This window comes from Apodemus sylvaticus, chromosome 1, assembly GCF_947179515.1.
Source record: "Apodemus sylvaticus chromosome 1, mApoSyl1.1, whole genome shotgun sequence".
NCBI classification, from domain to species: domain Eukaryota; kingdom Metazoa; phylum Chordata; class Mammalia; order Rodentia; family Muridae; genus Apodemus; species Apodemus sylvaticus.
In genome coordinates this window covers 64,013,982-64,030,201 of record NC_067472.1, presented here as the reverse complement: position 1 = coordinate 64,030,201, position 16,220 = coordinate 64,013,982, and the positions used below count along the sequence as shown (strand labels likewise).

At 51.1% G+C, this 16,220-nt stretch overlaps 1 protein-coding gene and 1 pseudogene across 3 annotated transcripts; both read right to left on the bottom strand.

Moving 5' to 3' along the window:
• Window positions 1-4,166: 4,166 nt before the first annotated feature.
• LOC127676641 (uncharacterized) lies at window positions 4,167-4,258 on the bottom strand (annotated as a pseudogene).
• An 8,789-nt stretch (window positions 4,259-13,047) lies between these two features.
• On the bottom strand, window positions 13,048-16,219 carry Hras (HRas proto-oncogene, GTPase). 3 transcript variants are annotated; one of them, XM_052195854.1, is made up of 6 exons: window positions 15,938-16,219; window positions 14,893-15,044; window positions 14,554-14,732; window positions 14,244-14,403; window positions 13,459-13,584; window positions 13,048-13,312 (listed from the first exon to the last, which is right to left on the bottom strand). In XM_052195854.1, exons 1-5 carry the CDS (start codon window positions 16,197-16,199, stop codon window positions 13,465-13,467), a joined length of 873 nt encoding a protein of 290 aa, XP_052051814.1. In that variant the 5' UTR covers window positions 16,200-16,219; the 3' UTR covers window positions 13,048-13,312; window positions 13,459-13,464. The 3 variants fall into 3 exon arrangements, with proteins under 3 accessions (XP_052051814.1, XP_052051807.1, XP_052051823.1); XM_052195863.1 differs by lacking the exon at window positions 13,048-13,312 and adding an exon at window positions 14,069-14,149 and having other exon boundaries at window positions 13,492-13,584; window positions 15,938-16,112; XM_052195847.1 differs by having other exon boundaries at window positions 13,048-13,584.
• Between the last annotated feature and the right edge of the window lies 1 nt (window position 16,220).

Sequence of the window (16,220 nt, the reverse complement as noted above, 5' to 3'; positions counted from 1 at the left end):
AAAGGCGTGTGCCACCACTGCCCAGCAAGAGGAATTAAAAAGAAACAGGTGAAACTAATCTTTAAGTCAGTATGTCCAAAATATCCTTTCAGAATGTAATCAGTAATTTTTAAATTAAATTGAACATAATTGTTCACATTTTTTCATACTCAATACTCAGAGCCCTGTGGTTACATCTGCTCATGGGACATCTTGGGCCAGATGAGCCGTATTTCCAATGCTCAAAGTCTCATGGGATTTTTTTCTTATTATGTGTGTATAAATGTTTGGTTTTTTTTATTTTATATATTCTATTACATTCTCATAATTTGAGGAAGTAGACATGTGTGGGCAGATATAACTGATAGAATCCAGGGCCTGGAGAGATGGTCCAGGGGTTAAGGACACTGGTTGTTCTTCCAGGGGACCTGAGTTTGATTCCCAGCAACCACATGGTGGCTCACAACCATCTATAAATGGGATCTGATGCCCTTTTCTGTCACACAAACATACATGCAAATAGACATAAATACTTAAAAACAAAACATACAAACCAAAAGAGGCAGAATTCAGAAATGAGACAGGTGCTGCTTCTGTGCTCTTTACTATTAATGAAGTCAGTTCAGGAGCAGGGCCAGCTCTGAAGGGCTCTGGCGCCCTCTAGTGGACATAAGCTGGCCGTCCAGGAGCAGCAAAGGCCAAGAACAGTTTGGGGCACTTCTAAGTCTATCTCTGAAAACCCACCTTGGCTGACCACCGGAGTGGGAATACTAGAAATAACTCATGATGTGACATGCCCCGGTCTACCAGAAACCACAGAGGATCCTCTGCCTGGCAGGCGAACAGTCCGCAGGGGTCAGGGCAGCACTTTGCTCTTCCACCGTGGCTGAGCTGAGTGGTATTTACTATGGAATACTGTGGAATTCTGGAGATGTAGAAAGGCATTCTTTCCAGAAACCAGAACACATCTGCTCTCAGCACTTCGGGGATATCACCCTTTGAACATCTAATAAGACAGCTTTCTTAAAAAAAACTTTGAGGGGAATGGGGTGGGGGTGGGACAAAGATGGCTCAGAGGTTAAGAGCACTTCCAGAGGCCCTGAGTTCAATTCCCAGCAACCACATGATTGCTCACAACCATCTGTATGCTCTTTCTGGTGTCTCTGAAAAGAGCTACAGTGTATTCACATGCACAAATAAAATAAATCTTCAAAAACAAAAACTTTCCCCCCAGTGGCCCTGGCTCTCCTGGAACTCACTCTGTAGACCAGGCTGGACTTGCTCAGGTATCCATACCTTCTTCTGATTTCCAAGGGCACCTGCACACACACACACACACACACACACACACACACAAAAATAAGGAGCTAGAGAAACAGCTCAGTGGTTAGAAGTACTTATTGACTTTCTAGAGAACTCAAGTTGGTTCCCAGCATCACTGTCAGACAACTGAACTGCTTCAGGGAATCTGACATGTCTGGCCTCAGACCCCTACACCCACACACGTACACACACTTACAAATAAGAGAAGTCTTTTAAAGTTCAGGACTTAGCCAGGCAGTGGTGGCACACGCCTTTGATCCCAGCACTTGGGAGGCAGAGGCAGGCAGATTTCTGAGTTCAAGGCCAGCCTGGTCTACAGAGTGAGTTATAGGACAGCCAGGGCTACACAGAGAAACCCTGTCTCAAAAAAGCCAAAAAATACAATAAAATAAAATAAAATAATAAAGTTCAGGGCCAGAGAGATAGCTCAGTGGGTAAGAGTTCTTTCTTTTCTTCCAGAAGATCCGGGTTTGATGGTGGGTCACAACCATCTGTAACTCCAGTCCCAGGGGACTGCATGGCCTCTTCTGACCTCAGGCACCAAGCATGTATGAGGTATACAGACTTATATAACAAGCATATAAAACACATAGACACAAAATAATAAGTCTAAAATTTTTTTTTAAAAAGTTAAAGTTAAATCTTTTGATAAAAAGAAAAATAAGGGGCTGGAGAGATGCCTCAGTGGTTAAGAGCACTGACTGCTCTTCCAGAGGTCCTGAGTTCAATTCCCAGCAACCACATGATGGCTCACGGCCATTTGTAATGAGATCTGATGCCCTCTTCTGGTGTGTCTGAAAAGAGCTACAGTGAACTCACATAAAATAAATAAATAGGAAAAATAAAAGATCAATCATAGTCTCATTATCCCATAGGATGCCACCTTCTTCCTCCTCTTCTTCCTCCTCCCTCCCTTCCCTTCTTTCTTTTTCTTTTCCTCTTCCTCCTTTTCTTCCTCCTCCCTTTTCTTCCCTCCTCCTCCTCTCTTTGTCTTTGAGACAGAATCTCTCTGTATACCCTAGTATCCCTCAACTTGCTATGTAGACCAGGCTGGCCCCCAACTGTCACGATCCTCTGCCTCCTGAATGCTGGGACTAAAGGTGTGCTCCAGCATGCATGTCCAGCTCCATGGGAGGTTCCTAAGTTTTTCTGCATTTGCCCAAACATGCTGATGCACACCTCTAATCTCAGCCCTGGGAAACAAGAGGCAAACAGATCTCTGAAGTTAAAGCAAGCCCAACATACATGGGGACATCCTGACTCAAAACTATTTCTTAGGAAAAAATTGGTGTGGGGGCAGGCACACAGATGAGTTTTGTTGCATATTTCAAATATATAAAATGTATGCATGTTCATATGAACATGGCGATAGCTCTGATGTCACCCTCAGGAACACCATCAATCCCAGCCTTTGCCTTTACAAAGCAAGTGAGTGCTGTGCCAGTTGAGCTGCCCCTCTGGCCCAGCACACGTGTGCGTGGTTTTTACTTCATTTACTTTGAGGTTTTGTGGAGTGGGAGGCTAGGAGAGCAGGACCTCTCTATATAGCCCTGCCAAGGAACTCACTATTAGACCTGGTTGTCCTCAGACCTACAGAGATCTGCTTCCCGACACACCTGGCTCAAACAAGCTTTCATGGATGCTGTGTTGTCCTGCAGGCTACTTACCCTGAATAATAAAGTCTGGGGTGAGATCTGTCCACGTTAATAGATGTTTATCCATTTCAACAACTGTAAGGTATCCCATGGCATAAATATACCAACATTTAGTAAGTTCTTTTACTCCTGGTTTGTCTGGTTTCTTTTTCTCCCCACAGCAAATACACTTTCCATTTCTCTGTATCCTTGTTGGGTCACAGCATGCAGGATCTGTCTCATTCTGTGACTCCCAAATGGCATAAGAATTCACCTTCCCAGAGCTGGGGTGATGGCTCAGTGGTTATGAGCACTTATTGCTCTTCAGGACCTGGGTTCACTTCCTAACACACACAATGGTTCACAACTGCCCATAACTCCAGTTCCATGGGATCTGTCACCCTCTTCTGGCCTCTGTGGGGACCAAGTATGCTTTGGCACAACATACACATGCAGGCAATCAGTGACATCAAACGAGCAAACAATAAATAAAATCTTTTTATAATTCACCTTCCCAACCTATCAGATATTCCACTGAAGTAGATCTTTAGTAGTTGGCTGACAGTTTCGATCTTGAAAGAGCTGAGCATTACGGCACACACCTGTTCCTTCCCAGCACTTGGGAGGACAAGACCAGCCTGGGATATGTAGTGAATTCTAGGCTGGTCACAGATATAAAGTCTCAAAAAAGAAAGAAAGGGAGGGAGCAAGAGAGCTCAGTGGGTAATACCATTCCCAGCCAAAAGAGAGAATCTGAGTTTGATACTCTGTCTTTTGGTTTGGTTTGGTTTTGGTTTTTTTTTTTTTTTTTTTTTTTTTTGGTTTTTCCGAGACAGGGTTTTTCTGTGTAGCTCTGGCTATCCTAGAGCTCACTTTGTAGACCAGGCTGTCCTCAAACTCAGAGATCCCCCTGAGAGTTTGATACTCTGAACCCACACGGTAAAAGAAGGAAACTATCGGCGTTAAGTCGTCCTCTGGCCTCCATGTGCTACCCCCAAGTATAATAAAAGCATATATACAGCCATATCTCACTCGAGCTCCAGCTGGCATCGCAGCACGGACAGTGAGTAACGTGCGTAGTCTGCCCCCATACATGCCTTGCCTATCCCTATGTCCTTGAGGCGCCCAGTCATGTTCCTTTTTAGATAGGGTCTTGTGTGGGTGTGGCCTAGGCTCGAAGCCACAAGGTCACTATGGAGCCAAGGATGACCTTGAACTCTTTTTAAAAAGAAAATTTATGAATGCTTCACAAATCCTTGTGCGGGAACCATGCCAATCTTCTCTGTACGCTTCCAAATTTAGTGTATGTGCTGCCAAAGCAGGCAGGCCTTGGACTCTTGGTCCTTCTGCCTACACCTTCCAGGACTGGCATTAAGAGTGGGTATACTAGCCGGGCAGTGGTGGCGCACGCCTGTAATCCCAGCACTCTGGGAGGCAGGGGCAGGCGGATTTCTGAGTTCGAGGCCAGTCTAGTCTACTGAGTGAGTTCCAGGACAGCCAGGGCAATACAGAGAAACCCTGTCTCGGAAAAAAAACCAAACCCCAAAATCCAAAAAAAAAAAAAAAAAAAAAGTGTGTATACTAGTCTCACTTTTGTGCTGACAGGGATTGAACCTAGAGCCTCATGCATGCTAGGCAAGAACTCTACCAACTGAGCTCTGCCCTCAGCCATTTTTGCTCATTTTAATTGTCTTGATCAGAGGATCCCTACCAAAGGGACTTTCCCTCATTTTCATGTAGCATGTAGAAATGGGTGAGATGTGCCAGTGTGTATGTGTGTGTGTGTGCATGTAGGGTGTGTGTGTGCATGAATGTGTGTGTATGGGTGTGTTGTGGGCATGTGTGTGTGTATGTGTGCATGTAGGATGTGTGTGTGCATGTAGGGTGTGTGTGTGCATGAATGTGTGTGTATGGGTGTGTTGTGGGCATGTGTGTGTGTATGTGTGCATGTAGGATGTGTGTGTGCATGTAGGGTGTGTGTGTGTGTGTGTGTGTGTATGGGTGGGTGTGTACATGTTACACGTGCATGTAGGGTGTGTGTGTGTGTGTGTGTGTGTGTGTATGGGTGGGTGTGTACATGTTGCATGTGCATATGGAGGCCTGAGGTGGCTGTCAGGAATCATCTTCCATTGCCCTTTGGCCTCCCTCACCGGAGGCGGGACCTCTCAGTCAAACCCAGAGGTCTTGGATATAGCTAGTCACATCTTGCATCGTGAATCCGTCCCTGCCTTCTGAGGCTGGAATTGCAGGGAATTGCCATGCCTGCCTGTAACTGAGGTGAGTTTCTGGAGATCCAAACTCCAGTCCTCCCACTTGAACAGCAAGGCTTTAACAGATGAGCCATCTCTCTGGCCCCCAAAGATACCTCATTCTATTTTTAAAGTGCGATGTGTATGCTCCGGTTTTCGACCCACATGGACTTGAGTTTGGAGCCACTGGCTGGAAGGACTGATGCAAGAATACAATTCCTAGGACAACTGCTAACATATTTATATGAAGAACTCTCTGAAGACAGTTTTGCTGGGCTGGAGAGATGGCTCAGTGGATAGCACCGGCAGCTCTTCAGAAGACCTGCACCCGCATGGCAGCACATGACCGCCGGGAACTCCAGTTCCAGGGCAATCGAATGCCCTCTTCTGACCTCCTCAGACAACAGGCACACATGCTTACACATACTTACATGCAGGCAAAACATCCATACACATAAAATAAACCTCTTTTAATGATACAGGTTAGGGTTGAGCAAGGCGGCTGAGCCAGTAAGACTGCTTGTCGTCGGGCCTGATGACCTGAGCTTAATCCGCCGCCCCACACCCCACACCCCCCCCCCCCCCGTTCCAACAGCTCTCCCAAACCTGTCCTCTAGACTCTCTCTCTCTCTCTCTCTCTCACACACACACACACACACACACACAGAGAGAGAGAGAGAGAGAGTAAAAATAAAAAAATTTTTTTGAGACAGGTTTATCTATGCGGCATTGGCTGCCCTGGATGGAACTCACTCTGTAGACCAGAACAGCCTCAAACTCAAGAGATTCATCTGCCTCTGCCTCCCGAGTGCTGGACTTAAAAGCATCAATCCCTCCACCACCCAGCATATTTCACCCCGCTCCAGCGATACACCTGACTTTGCCTTTGCCTTAATATAAACCATATTCTAGCAAAATGAAGTCACCTCTTTCTACCCACTATGCATACTTGGCCTTTGACCCTGATCACAGGGAGCCAATGGCCTTGCTGCCACCCGGCACCGCCCTTCTAGCGAGTACCCTACAGCTTGTACCCTCTGCAATCCTTCATCAGTCTTTGTTTCTGCAGTACTTTGGAACTTGTCTATAGACCCTGGGACCAGACTCTTCCACGACAAAAAGGAACCAGAAAATTAGAGACAGACAGCAGGAACAAAAGACAATAAAAGCAAACATCTCAATAATTATATTACATGAAAACAGACTCAGTGCACATCAATCAAAAGAAAGACTGTTTCCAAAACTGTGTATATCAGCTGAGCAGACGGCACACACCTCAGTCCTAGCGCCCAGTAAGCAGAGGCGAGAGGACTGCAAGGACAAGGGCATGGTAACAACCGGTGGGAGGGGCAGCGAGCAGGACTCCATCCCTGAGACCATTTATGCGGCTCAGAGTTGCTGCCTGATGCCTTCTAAGACCCAGCTGAACCTCAGGATTCTGTTGCCCAGGGGAAACCCCATGTCATGACATGAGGCCTCAGCATGACCTGGCCAGGGTCTGCACCTTTCCTGCTTTTTTCCAGCTTGGTCACCTCACCCTTAAGCCAGACAGCAATGCAATGTCCTATGGCCATGCCAAGAAGTAACAATTTAGCCAATGCCATCATTTGTATGTTCTAGCAAAATTTTCAGAAGTTCATTTTTTTTGTCTTTGTCTTTTGAGACAGGGTTTCTCTGTGTAGCCCTGGCTGTCCTGGAACTCTGTAGACCAGGCTGGCCTTAAATTCTGCCTGCCTCTACCTCCTGAGTGCTGGGATTAAAGGCATGCACCACTATTGTCTGGTTATCTTCAAAAGTTCAGATACACGAGAAAATAGCTAAGAACTAGAGCCAGAGCAAGACAGCAGAGGGTGAGTCCTGAGCCGGGGGGAGATCCCTCCCCTGCTGCCGCCAGCGTGTGAATTACTTCTATGGCTCCTAAGAAAGGGAAGTACAGTGTCTAAACCCTGAGGACATGGGTCTTGGTTTCCAGGTTTCGGCCATTCCTGCAATGTTACCTAGATAAGGAAGAACCTGGCCAGGCAGGGGTGGTGCACTCCTTTAATCCCAGCACTTGGGAGGCAGAGGTACGCAGATTTCTGAGCACGAGGCCAGCCTGGTCTACAGAATTCCAGGACAGCCAACGCTACACAGAGAAACCCTGTCTTGAAAAAGAAAGAAAGGAAGGAAGGAAGGAAGGAAGGAAGGAAGGAAGGAAGGAAGGAAGGAAGGAAGGAAGGAAGGATGGAAGGATGAAGCTTGGGCTCAGAGGCAGTGCTCCCACCTGGTGGAAGGGAGGACCAGAAGTTTAAAGCTCTGAGCACTCATTTACTCTTGAACCGTGGGAAGCAAAGTCCAGTTTCAGGACTGACCTCTCCTGAGGGCCAATACGATCTCCCTCATTCCCACACTCCTGTCCTCCCGTGATCACACTAGGGCTGCCACGTAGGATTATTATTCTCCCTACACACTTCTCCACAGATCTGCTGAGGCTCCTGAGAGGTATGGCCTCTTCAGCTAGAGTTGCAGAAAGCCCCAAACCAAAGGGAACACAAGAGCTTTGTATCCCTGCCAGGAGCAGCATAAGTAGACAGGACCAGCCAGGAGCCCAGGTCTCTCACTAACTGGGGAGGTAAACAAGAACATGGCCAACTGCATGTCCTGGACACGAGTCCTGCCAGGGTGCCACCAACACCTACTATAGTTCTGCCTACTATCCCTCCCAGGCCCATATTTCTCATTTTGTGAAAAACTTTCCCCCAAGTCCATCCCACATTTAGGATAAGGAACTGAGCCCTACCTTTTCAAGGAAAAGACATTTAGAACATTAAGTGTCAGGATTGGAAAGATCCAGAGCAGGGACAGCAGAATCCCAAGAGATGTCATGAACAAACTGGGTCAGCCTGGCTTTCCCTCCCAGGACCAGACACAGAGTGGGTAATGTCGTGGAGATAGCCCCACACAGACAGAGATAGACCAAGGCAGCCCCCACCCTGCAGCCTCCCTGGGTATCCGAATTTTAGAAGGTTTACAAATAGAAGATAAAACAAGAACACACACACACAAAACAGACAAAAAAAAAAAAAAAAAGCAGAAGGAGGAGAAACAGATTCTTTGGAAGGCCGACATTAAAGTTGAGCTCCAGCCAGGCTTGATGGATGGTACGTGCCTCTAATCCTAGCACTCAGGAGGAGGAGGCAGATGGAGTTCTGTGAGTTTAGGAACAGCCTGGTCTACATAGACATGTGGCTTCCAGGACAGGCAGAACTACACAGTGAGATGGTGTGTCAATAAACAGATGGATGGATGGATGGATGGATGGATGGATGGATGGATGGATGGATGGATGGATGGATGGATAGCAGAGTTTCTCCCAGACTGATTAAGGGAAAAGAGTGTATGATGTACACACGCAGCAGGCCAAGCATTCTCAGGAGGCACAGCAGAGGGACCCAGAGCCACATCCTGTGTCAGGAGCCCCAAAGTCCGGAGGCCTGGAGGAAGAGACAGAGAGAGGGCAGGAGCATGGGTCCCCCCATGTGAGTGGGGATGTCAGAGGGATGGGAATCCTGAGAAAAATGTAGGGGTCTAGAAGGAGGGGTGATGCTGCCAGAGGAGAGATGCTTCCTTATAGGAAACAGTCACACTCCTGTGATGGTTATTACTAGGCGTCAAGTCCTAAAAGAGGCAGCCAAGGAGAATGATATTGGCAAACAAATACTGAAGCATGGTGAGCAGCACTCTCCGTGACATACCCTACAGAGAGGGACTACAGAGCCACGCCAGGACTAGGGACTCCTGAACCTCCACGTGTAAGCAAAGACCTCTAAAGTGAAGTGAAGGTGCAAGGCTAAAAGGCATGAACTGACTGCTGTAAGAAGAAAGTTCTCCTGAGGGGAGACTAGGAAGGGGGGTTGGAGGTAGAGGGCGGAGACTCCAGCCATATGGAACCAAGTGTACAGCTCCTCCTTGGAAGACACTAGTTTCTTCTAGAACCAAACTGATGACTACCACAGGGGCCAAAAGGGTCTACCCTCAGGTTCAAATCTGTGAGACTACAGTCCAAGGACCAGAAACCCTGTGCACACAAAATAAATCAACCAGGATGAAACCAAACTTCATCCACCAGATGCCTGAAATGGTTAACCCTCAAAGTGCAGAAACAGCAGTGTCCTAAGAGGCTTGCAGGTTGGTCCTAACTCAGCCTGGCTTTCCTTGCCAGGGACCGTCATGCCACCGTCCAGTGGGCATGGACAGTTTCTCTAAGACAGCAGCTTTACTTAGTACTGTGACCTCTCCTATGGCCCGCACAGGGCCCTGTGACATAGGTCACACTGTATGGTATTGCTGTTTCTAGGATCTGACCTCTAGTCTCCCCCCATTTAGTCTGCCACCTTCACCTGCAGGTCAGCTCTGTCACTGTGTACATAGGACACAGCAGTGAGGATCACTGAGGTGTAGCTAGGAGCTGGGGCTTCTGATGGAAAGGGGGTGGGGGTCCTAGCTCCTGGTTTTCCCTGACCAGACTCCTTCATGCAGTTTACCTCACGATCTTGGCAGTGCTGCCGTATGCCATCCCAGGAGAAGCACATAGCAGGCTATTGAAATACCCATGGACGCTACTGGTCCTCAAGCCCAGACCTTGAGAGTGTCACGTTACTAGCCCAGCTTAGCAGAGCCAGGTCTCCAGGGGCCTGAAGCCCATAAGAGAACAAGACCAGCAGGCAGTTCCCAAGGTGGCTGTTCCCTTCTTCAACCCACTTTCCAGACCTCCTTCCAAAGGCTGCCCAGAGCAGGGGTCCCTGTCCTCTGGCCAGAACTCTGGCAAAGTGCACAGGCTATACACTCGGCTCCCCGGGGGCCTCTGGTAGTCCCTGGGGGACCTCAGCCATCTTGGGTGATCTCCTCCCAGAATGATTTTGATTCTTGAAACCAGGAGCCACTGCCTAGGCACAGGCCAGGTTATCTCTGTCCTGATGATGATGGTCCTCAATAAGGAAGATGCTTTTGGATACTGTTCCAACAGCCAGTTAATAAGTAGGACACTATCCAAGGTAAGTAGATAGCCTCTCACGGTACAAAATAGCTAGGCTGGGTCACAGCCATGCTAATTAGTGACAACAATTTCTAGCCATAGCACCTTCCCTTCCCTACTTATTCTGAGCCACTGGTCTGTCTGCTATAGATAGTCTCAGGGCTGTCAAAGGATCCCCTCGCGTCCCTATCAGCAGAAAACCCTCTGTGCTTCAACAGATACAGGTGATACATCCTGTTCATTATTCTGTAGTTCTCACCATCTATAGCCAAAATCCAGATGACCTATCCATGTCCTCCCCTGATCCTGAGCCCAAAGGGGCAGCCACAGACCTCCATCCCTGTCCCTTAACCAGCTACATGGGCCCAATTTGGCTGCTCAAAGCTCATCTACCACAGCCCTTCCTCGAAGGCTACCTGGCTGGCCCTGCAGAAACCAGGCCAGTAGAGCAGCAAGTCTGGCTGGGAGTGTGGGTGTACTTCCTCCCTTCTCCAAAGCTGTGGGTAAGCCTCTGACTCCCGGGACACCTGCCACTGTTTCCGAGGTACGGCTCCCCCACTCCGGAATAAGCTCAACTTGTAGGCTACAGGCTCTCAAGACTCTACAATTAGGGTTCCAGCCACTCCCTTTTGGCTCCTAGTCTATTATGAAAATGAAATAAAAAAGTGTACAGTGAATGAAAGCACCCGTCTCATCCACAGAGGCACTGGGCTTTACGGCCAACTGTGGGTGGGAGACCCTGAGTAACTCTGTTCTTCCGTGAGGACAGTGCGGAGACCAACTGTCCAGGGCTCCTGCCATCACAGCAATGAAGTGAGAACAGGCAGGGGCTTCCTTGCTCCACGGTGCCAGTTGCCCAGCCCAGGGGTGTGAGTGTCCTAGGAACTCCCCTGCCTCCCAAGAAGGCCCAGGAGAGCTCATATCCAAGAGATGAGCTAGACTTTAAGAGTGACCCTCCTGCTGTCCTACACGCAGCACAGGCCAAAATTTGTGCAAGTACCATTGGCAGACTCAGCCAGGACAAGAGAGCCAGAGAAACTCTGAGTCTTGGTAGGCCCTTTATCTCAGGGTGGCTACAAGCCTGGTAACAACGTCATGGAATCACATCTCTACAGAGGACCCAAGGTTGGTCCCAACCTGAACAGGTGACATCCTCTTATGCCAGCTGTATCTGTAGCCCCCCTCAAACCCCTCTAAAGCTCTGGGATATCTATATCCTGGAGGATGAGGTAGTGGCCTTGACTACCAAAACAAAACAAAACAGTCCTCAAGGTACACAGAAGTCACTCCTCAGGTAGGTAGTACAGACCTTGGCTAACTGAGGGCCACAGTCAAACCAATCCCATTGTCACCAATCCCACTGTCAACCTCTCTAGCCCTGAGTGGGCCAGCCAGGTGTGGTTAGCTGGGCAGGGTACAAGGGACTGTCCCAAGTACTAAGCCCATGCCCTACACCACAGAGGAGAGTTGAGTGCTTTCCTGGCAAGATCTCTCTGACCCTGAGATGTAACAGCCTCGACAAGAGAGACCCGGGCACAGGCAGGACACTGAAAACAAACGACCTTTTCCAGGGCCCAGCCCAGAGTCCAGCTATGTACCGCTGAAAATTTCCTAAAGCCTTACTGCTTCAGGCTGGGCAAATACTGAAGTGCCATCAGGCCTCTGGTATGGCTTTCCCGGGTTAGCTCCAGTGTGAGTCCCTTCCAGGGCAGGCATGGCTAGGCCCCAGAAGCTCTGCCTCCATGTTTCCACCCTACTGCTTCCAACTGAAACACTAAGCTCCTGTCCACCCTTACAATCACAGCCCAGAATGTATACAACCTGCTACAATTCTCAAACAGGGCCAAAGACAACTCCTGGCATAGCAGACCTTATCTCTGACCCACCTTGGGTCCATGACCAACAAGGCTCCAAAGGAGTCATTAAGATTCAGATGACACCTCGGGAGTCTCAAATACACAGGGACAAGGGAAGCTGAACATTATTTGCCTGCTGTGGAAGAGAAGTGTGTGACCCACTGTCCAACCGCTCAGCGGCAGGCTCTGTGTCACGTCTCTTGGAACCCCCTGACATTCTAAGCACCCTAAACAGGGGGACTTCACCCAATTCCACTTGAGTCTGGAGAGGGTAAAGGGCACCCACTATGGGCCCCAGGATGCTTGTCCTCGTCCAGGACAAGCGGATGGCCCCTCCTGTAGCCATGAGTAGCCATGAGCCAGAACGAGGCTCAGGCATGGCGCCCTTTGGGAGCAGTGAACTGCTATCTGTCCTGTATGTGCCTCTCAAGACCATACAGGTGACTTAGAGAACATCTGTACACCTCAGAGAGGTGGAAGGAACCAGAGAGGTAGTTTCTACCCTCTAAGGGATTTAAGATAGCAGACCCTAGGCACCAGTGGGACAGAGGCCTGAGGCTACACAGAAAACATTGGGGCCCTATTTCCAGAGTCCTAGGATCTCTCCATCACAGGTCAGAGGGCTGCAGGATGCTGAGGCAGGGCAGGTCTTATACTCTGTAATCCTTGGGGCTGTATTTCATGGATCCCAGAATGCAGGAAATGTGTTTCCTGCTGGAAACAAGGGACGCCCTCTTACTCTCAAAGCCCTCCTCCCATTCGTTAAAGGACAATAAGTCACTTTTTGTATCACCTGACTATTCCTGTGCTGCCTATGACTTTCTGCAGGAAACACAGACAGCTGGGGCAGGCAGAAGGGAAGGGCTGCAGAGTCCAATGTCCCAGGCCAGCCTCCCCAAGAAACAGGAACAAGGCAGCTGATGGATCCCAGGTCCCCAGTATCTTCTGTGAGGCCACAGGCAATACACCTCCTACTTCCAGCCAGAGACAAGTCGAGACCATCAAATAATTTACTGTGATTCAACGTGTGCCCTCATAGGTGCCTGGAGGGAACTGAGAGGGGTGGAGGTCTTGGGTGCCAGTAGCAGCAGGGACAGTTCATGACAGTCTGTTCAAATTGTCCATGCGAAGGTCTTGGTCACATCTGTCCACCATCCCTGGGCTGGCCTGGCTCCAGCATCGTTTCCTTCCTTCCCTCCTCTTTCCTTCCTTCCGTCAGCACCTCCTCCCTGCATCCGGCACCTCCTCGTCCTGAGCCTGTGCCGGGACAGGCACAAAGGACATGACTGACTGCAGGCAGGGGGATTGGCAGAATTGGGGGAGCAGGGACATCAGAGTGGATACGAAGTTCATTTGGCTAGCTGAGGTCGCTGCCCCAGATGTCCTGCTGGTCCCTGCCTCACCTGGTGTCAGGACAGCACGCACTTGCACCTCATGCAGCCAGGACCACTCTCATCAGGCGGGTTCAGTTTCCGCAGTTTATGCTGCCGAATCTCACGTACTAGCGTGTAGAAGGCATCCTCCACACCCTGGGAATAGAGGGACTGGATCAGAGAGGACTCTGAGGAGAGAGGACTCTGCCTGGGTAAGAAACTCCCTGCCTGGATTAGAGAACACCCCAACCCTGGGAGCTCCCTTCCTCAGCTGCAGAACCAACACAAATAGGGAGCTGGGTTCTGGCCATTTAAAAGGCACAGGCCACTTTCCTTAAGTAAGTTCACTCCTGAATATCACTGAAAGTCAGAGCCACTTAACTCAGGACTCTCCCAGACCCCCAGTATGTCTCAAAGCTGAATAACCTAACAACACTGAAGGGCTTAAAGCTAGCAAGTATCCATAGGACACTGGGGACAAGAAGACCTAGGCCCCTGGGTCACCGCTCCGGCCTGGCTCAGGGCAGCTCTCTCCATGGACCCCATCCTGCCCTGGAGCTATGTGAACCCAGAACTGCAGGGCATAAGCCCAGACCCTGGCCCTTGCCTCCCTCACAGCCCTGCGGTCTGGGAGACTTACAGCATGAGGGCCGTTGGGTCACATGGGTCCCAGGGGGTCCCAGAGGGTCCCGGAGCTGGAGCCAGAGCCAGAGCGGCTGCCCTGTGTTGAGGGAGAGGGGCGATGAGCTCTGCTTCCTGGCTGGGCTGGGGTGCGGGGAATCCTTGCCTAGCTATGGCGAGGGGAACAAGCTCACCTGCCGGGTCTTGGCTGATGTTTCGATGTAGGGGATGCCATAGCTGCGAGCAAGGTCCTGGGCCTGCCGAGACTCAACAGTGCGAGCGGCCAGGTCACACTTGTTGCCCACCAGCACCATTGGCACATCATCTGAATCTTTCACCCGCTTGATCTGTTCCCTGGAGGGGGATGGGGTGTATATGAGCCAGCTAGCAGGCTGCAGGCATGACTGTGTCCAGGACATTCAAAAAAAGACATAAAGCCTCAGTGTGACACAGAACCTTCCTCACGTACGCCACAGGCTCATGGGCTAGCCATTGGTAGCTCACCTGTACTGATGGATATCTTCAAAGGACTTGGTGTTGTTGATGGCAAACACACAGAGGAAGCCCTCCCCAGTGCGCATGTACTGGTCACGCATGGCACTATATTCTTCTTGACCTGCTGTGTCTAAGATGTCAAGTAGACACGTCTCCCCATCAATGACTACCTGTTTCCGGTAGGAGTCCTGCAAAAGAACACAGCTTAGGGGTCACACTTCTCCTCAGACAGAGAATCCACAGAGCCAGCCTACCTGTGCACCTCTAAGACCCGGCTGTCTGGGCCTGTCCCGACTCTTACCCATGACCGCTGCCAGAGCCCACCTCTGGCAGGTAGCCAGAGCTCACCTCAATCGTGGGATCATACTCGTCCACAAAGTGGTTTTGGATCAGCTGGATGGTCAGGGCACTCTTTCCCACGCCTCCAGCGCCCACCACCACAAGCTTGTATTCTGTCATCGCTTCTACAGGGGCTGCCAATCCAGGAGCTCCTGCCCCACCTGCCAATGAGAAGCACACTTAGCCAGGCCTTTGCCACTTGAGACTGCTAACAGATGCCTGACCCAAGGGCCCCTCTCCAGCATTGAGCAAGCAGGCCAGCCAGTAGCCCAGTCGATCACCTGTGGCACCTCCAGCTCAAAAAGGGAGGACCCCCCCCACCCCCCCACCCCCCCCACCCCCGCAACCTCCTCAAACAGAACTTAATGGCTGTGTGAGGAAGTAGGGAGAGGCCCCCAAGGCAGGGCTGACAGCTGAGAGCTTCTCCCAACCACGCACCCAAATTAGAAGTCGCTAGGTAGGCAGAAACCCTCAACTGGAGGCGCCTGAGGGCTGAGGCCACCCCCCAAAAAACAGGTCCTGCCACGGCGGCCTCAGCGTGCCCAGGCAGGCCAATGCCAGCCTACAACCGGCTCTGGCCCGCCGGCATGTGGGTGCAACCTACAACTATTTACTGAGCGCCTACTGCATGCCAGGCGCGGTCCCGGCAGCGGGGGAGGGGGGGGGGGGAACGGTAGCTGGAGAAGGACCCTGCCCTCCACTAAGACAAACCTTCCGCAAGGAGCCAGGGAGCTTTCACAGAATGGGAAAAAAACAAAATAGCTGAGGGTGCGGGAAGCAGGTGACTGCAGGAACGCGAGGGGTAGCTGGGAACAGAAGGCCCTGACTGGGGCCCAACGCGGGTGTCCTTGTGGCCCCGAGGCCCGAGCGTGATGGCCGCGGGGCGCTGAGTCTCCGGAGGCCCGGGCGGCGCCTCGCTGGGAGGACGGCCACAGGCAGAGCGAGCCCGGCCACAGAGGCGGGCAGCCGGACGCTTAGGCACGCTGCCGGGCCAAGAGGAGCAAGGAAGCACCGATCACCTGCGCCCCGCGCCCCACCCCGTGCCCGCACTCACCGCTTGCTGGTGCGACTGCCCCCGGGGCCGGGGCCGGGGCAGGGCGGGGGCGCGGACGGGCGCCGGCTGGGCCCGCGCATGAGCTCCGTCCGCGGCGGGTGCGGCTCGGGCTGCGGGCGCCGGGAGCGGACGGCGGGGACTTGGCCGGGCCCGCGCTCGCCCCGCCCTGCTCCGCCCCACGCCCGTCCGTCAACTCGAGGCGTCCGGTGATTGGTCGAGCTCCTCCCCACCGCGACCTGTTGTGGTTGGCTGAGCAACCCATCCGTCAGAAGCCGCAGCTAGG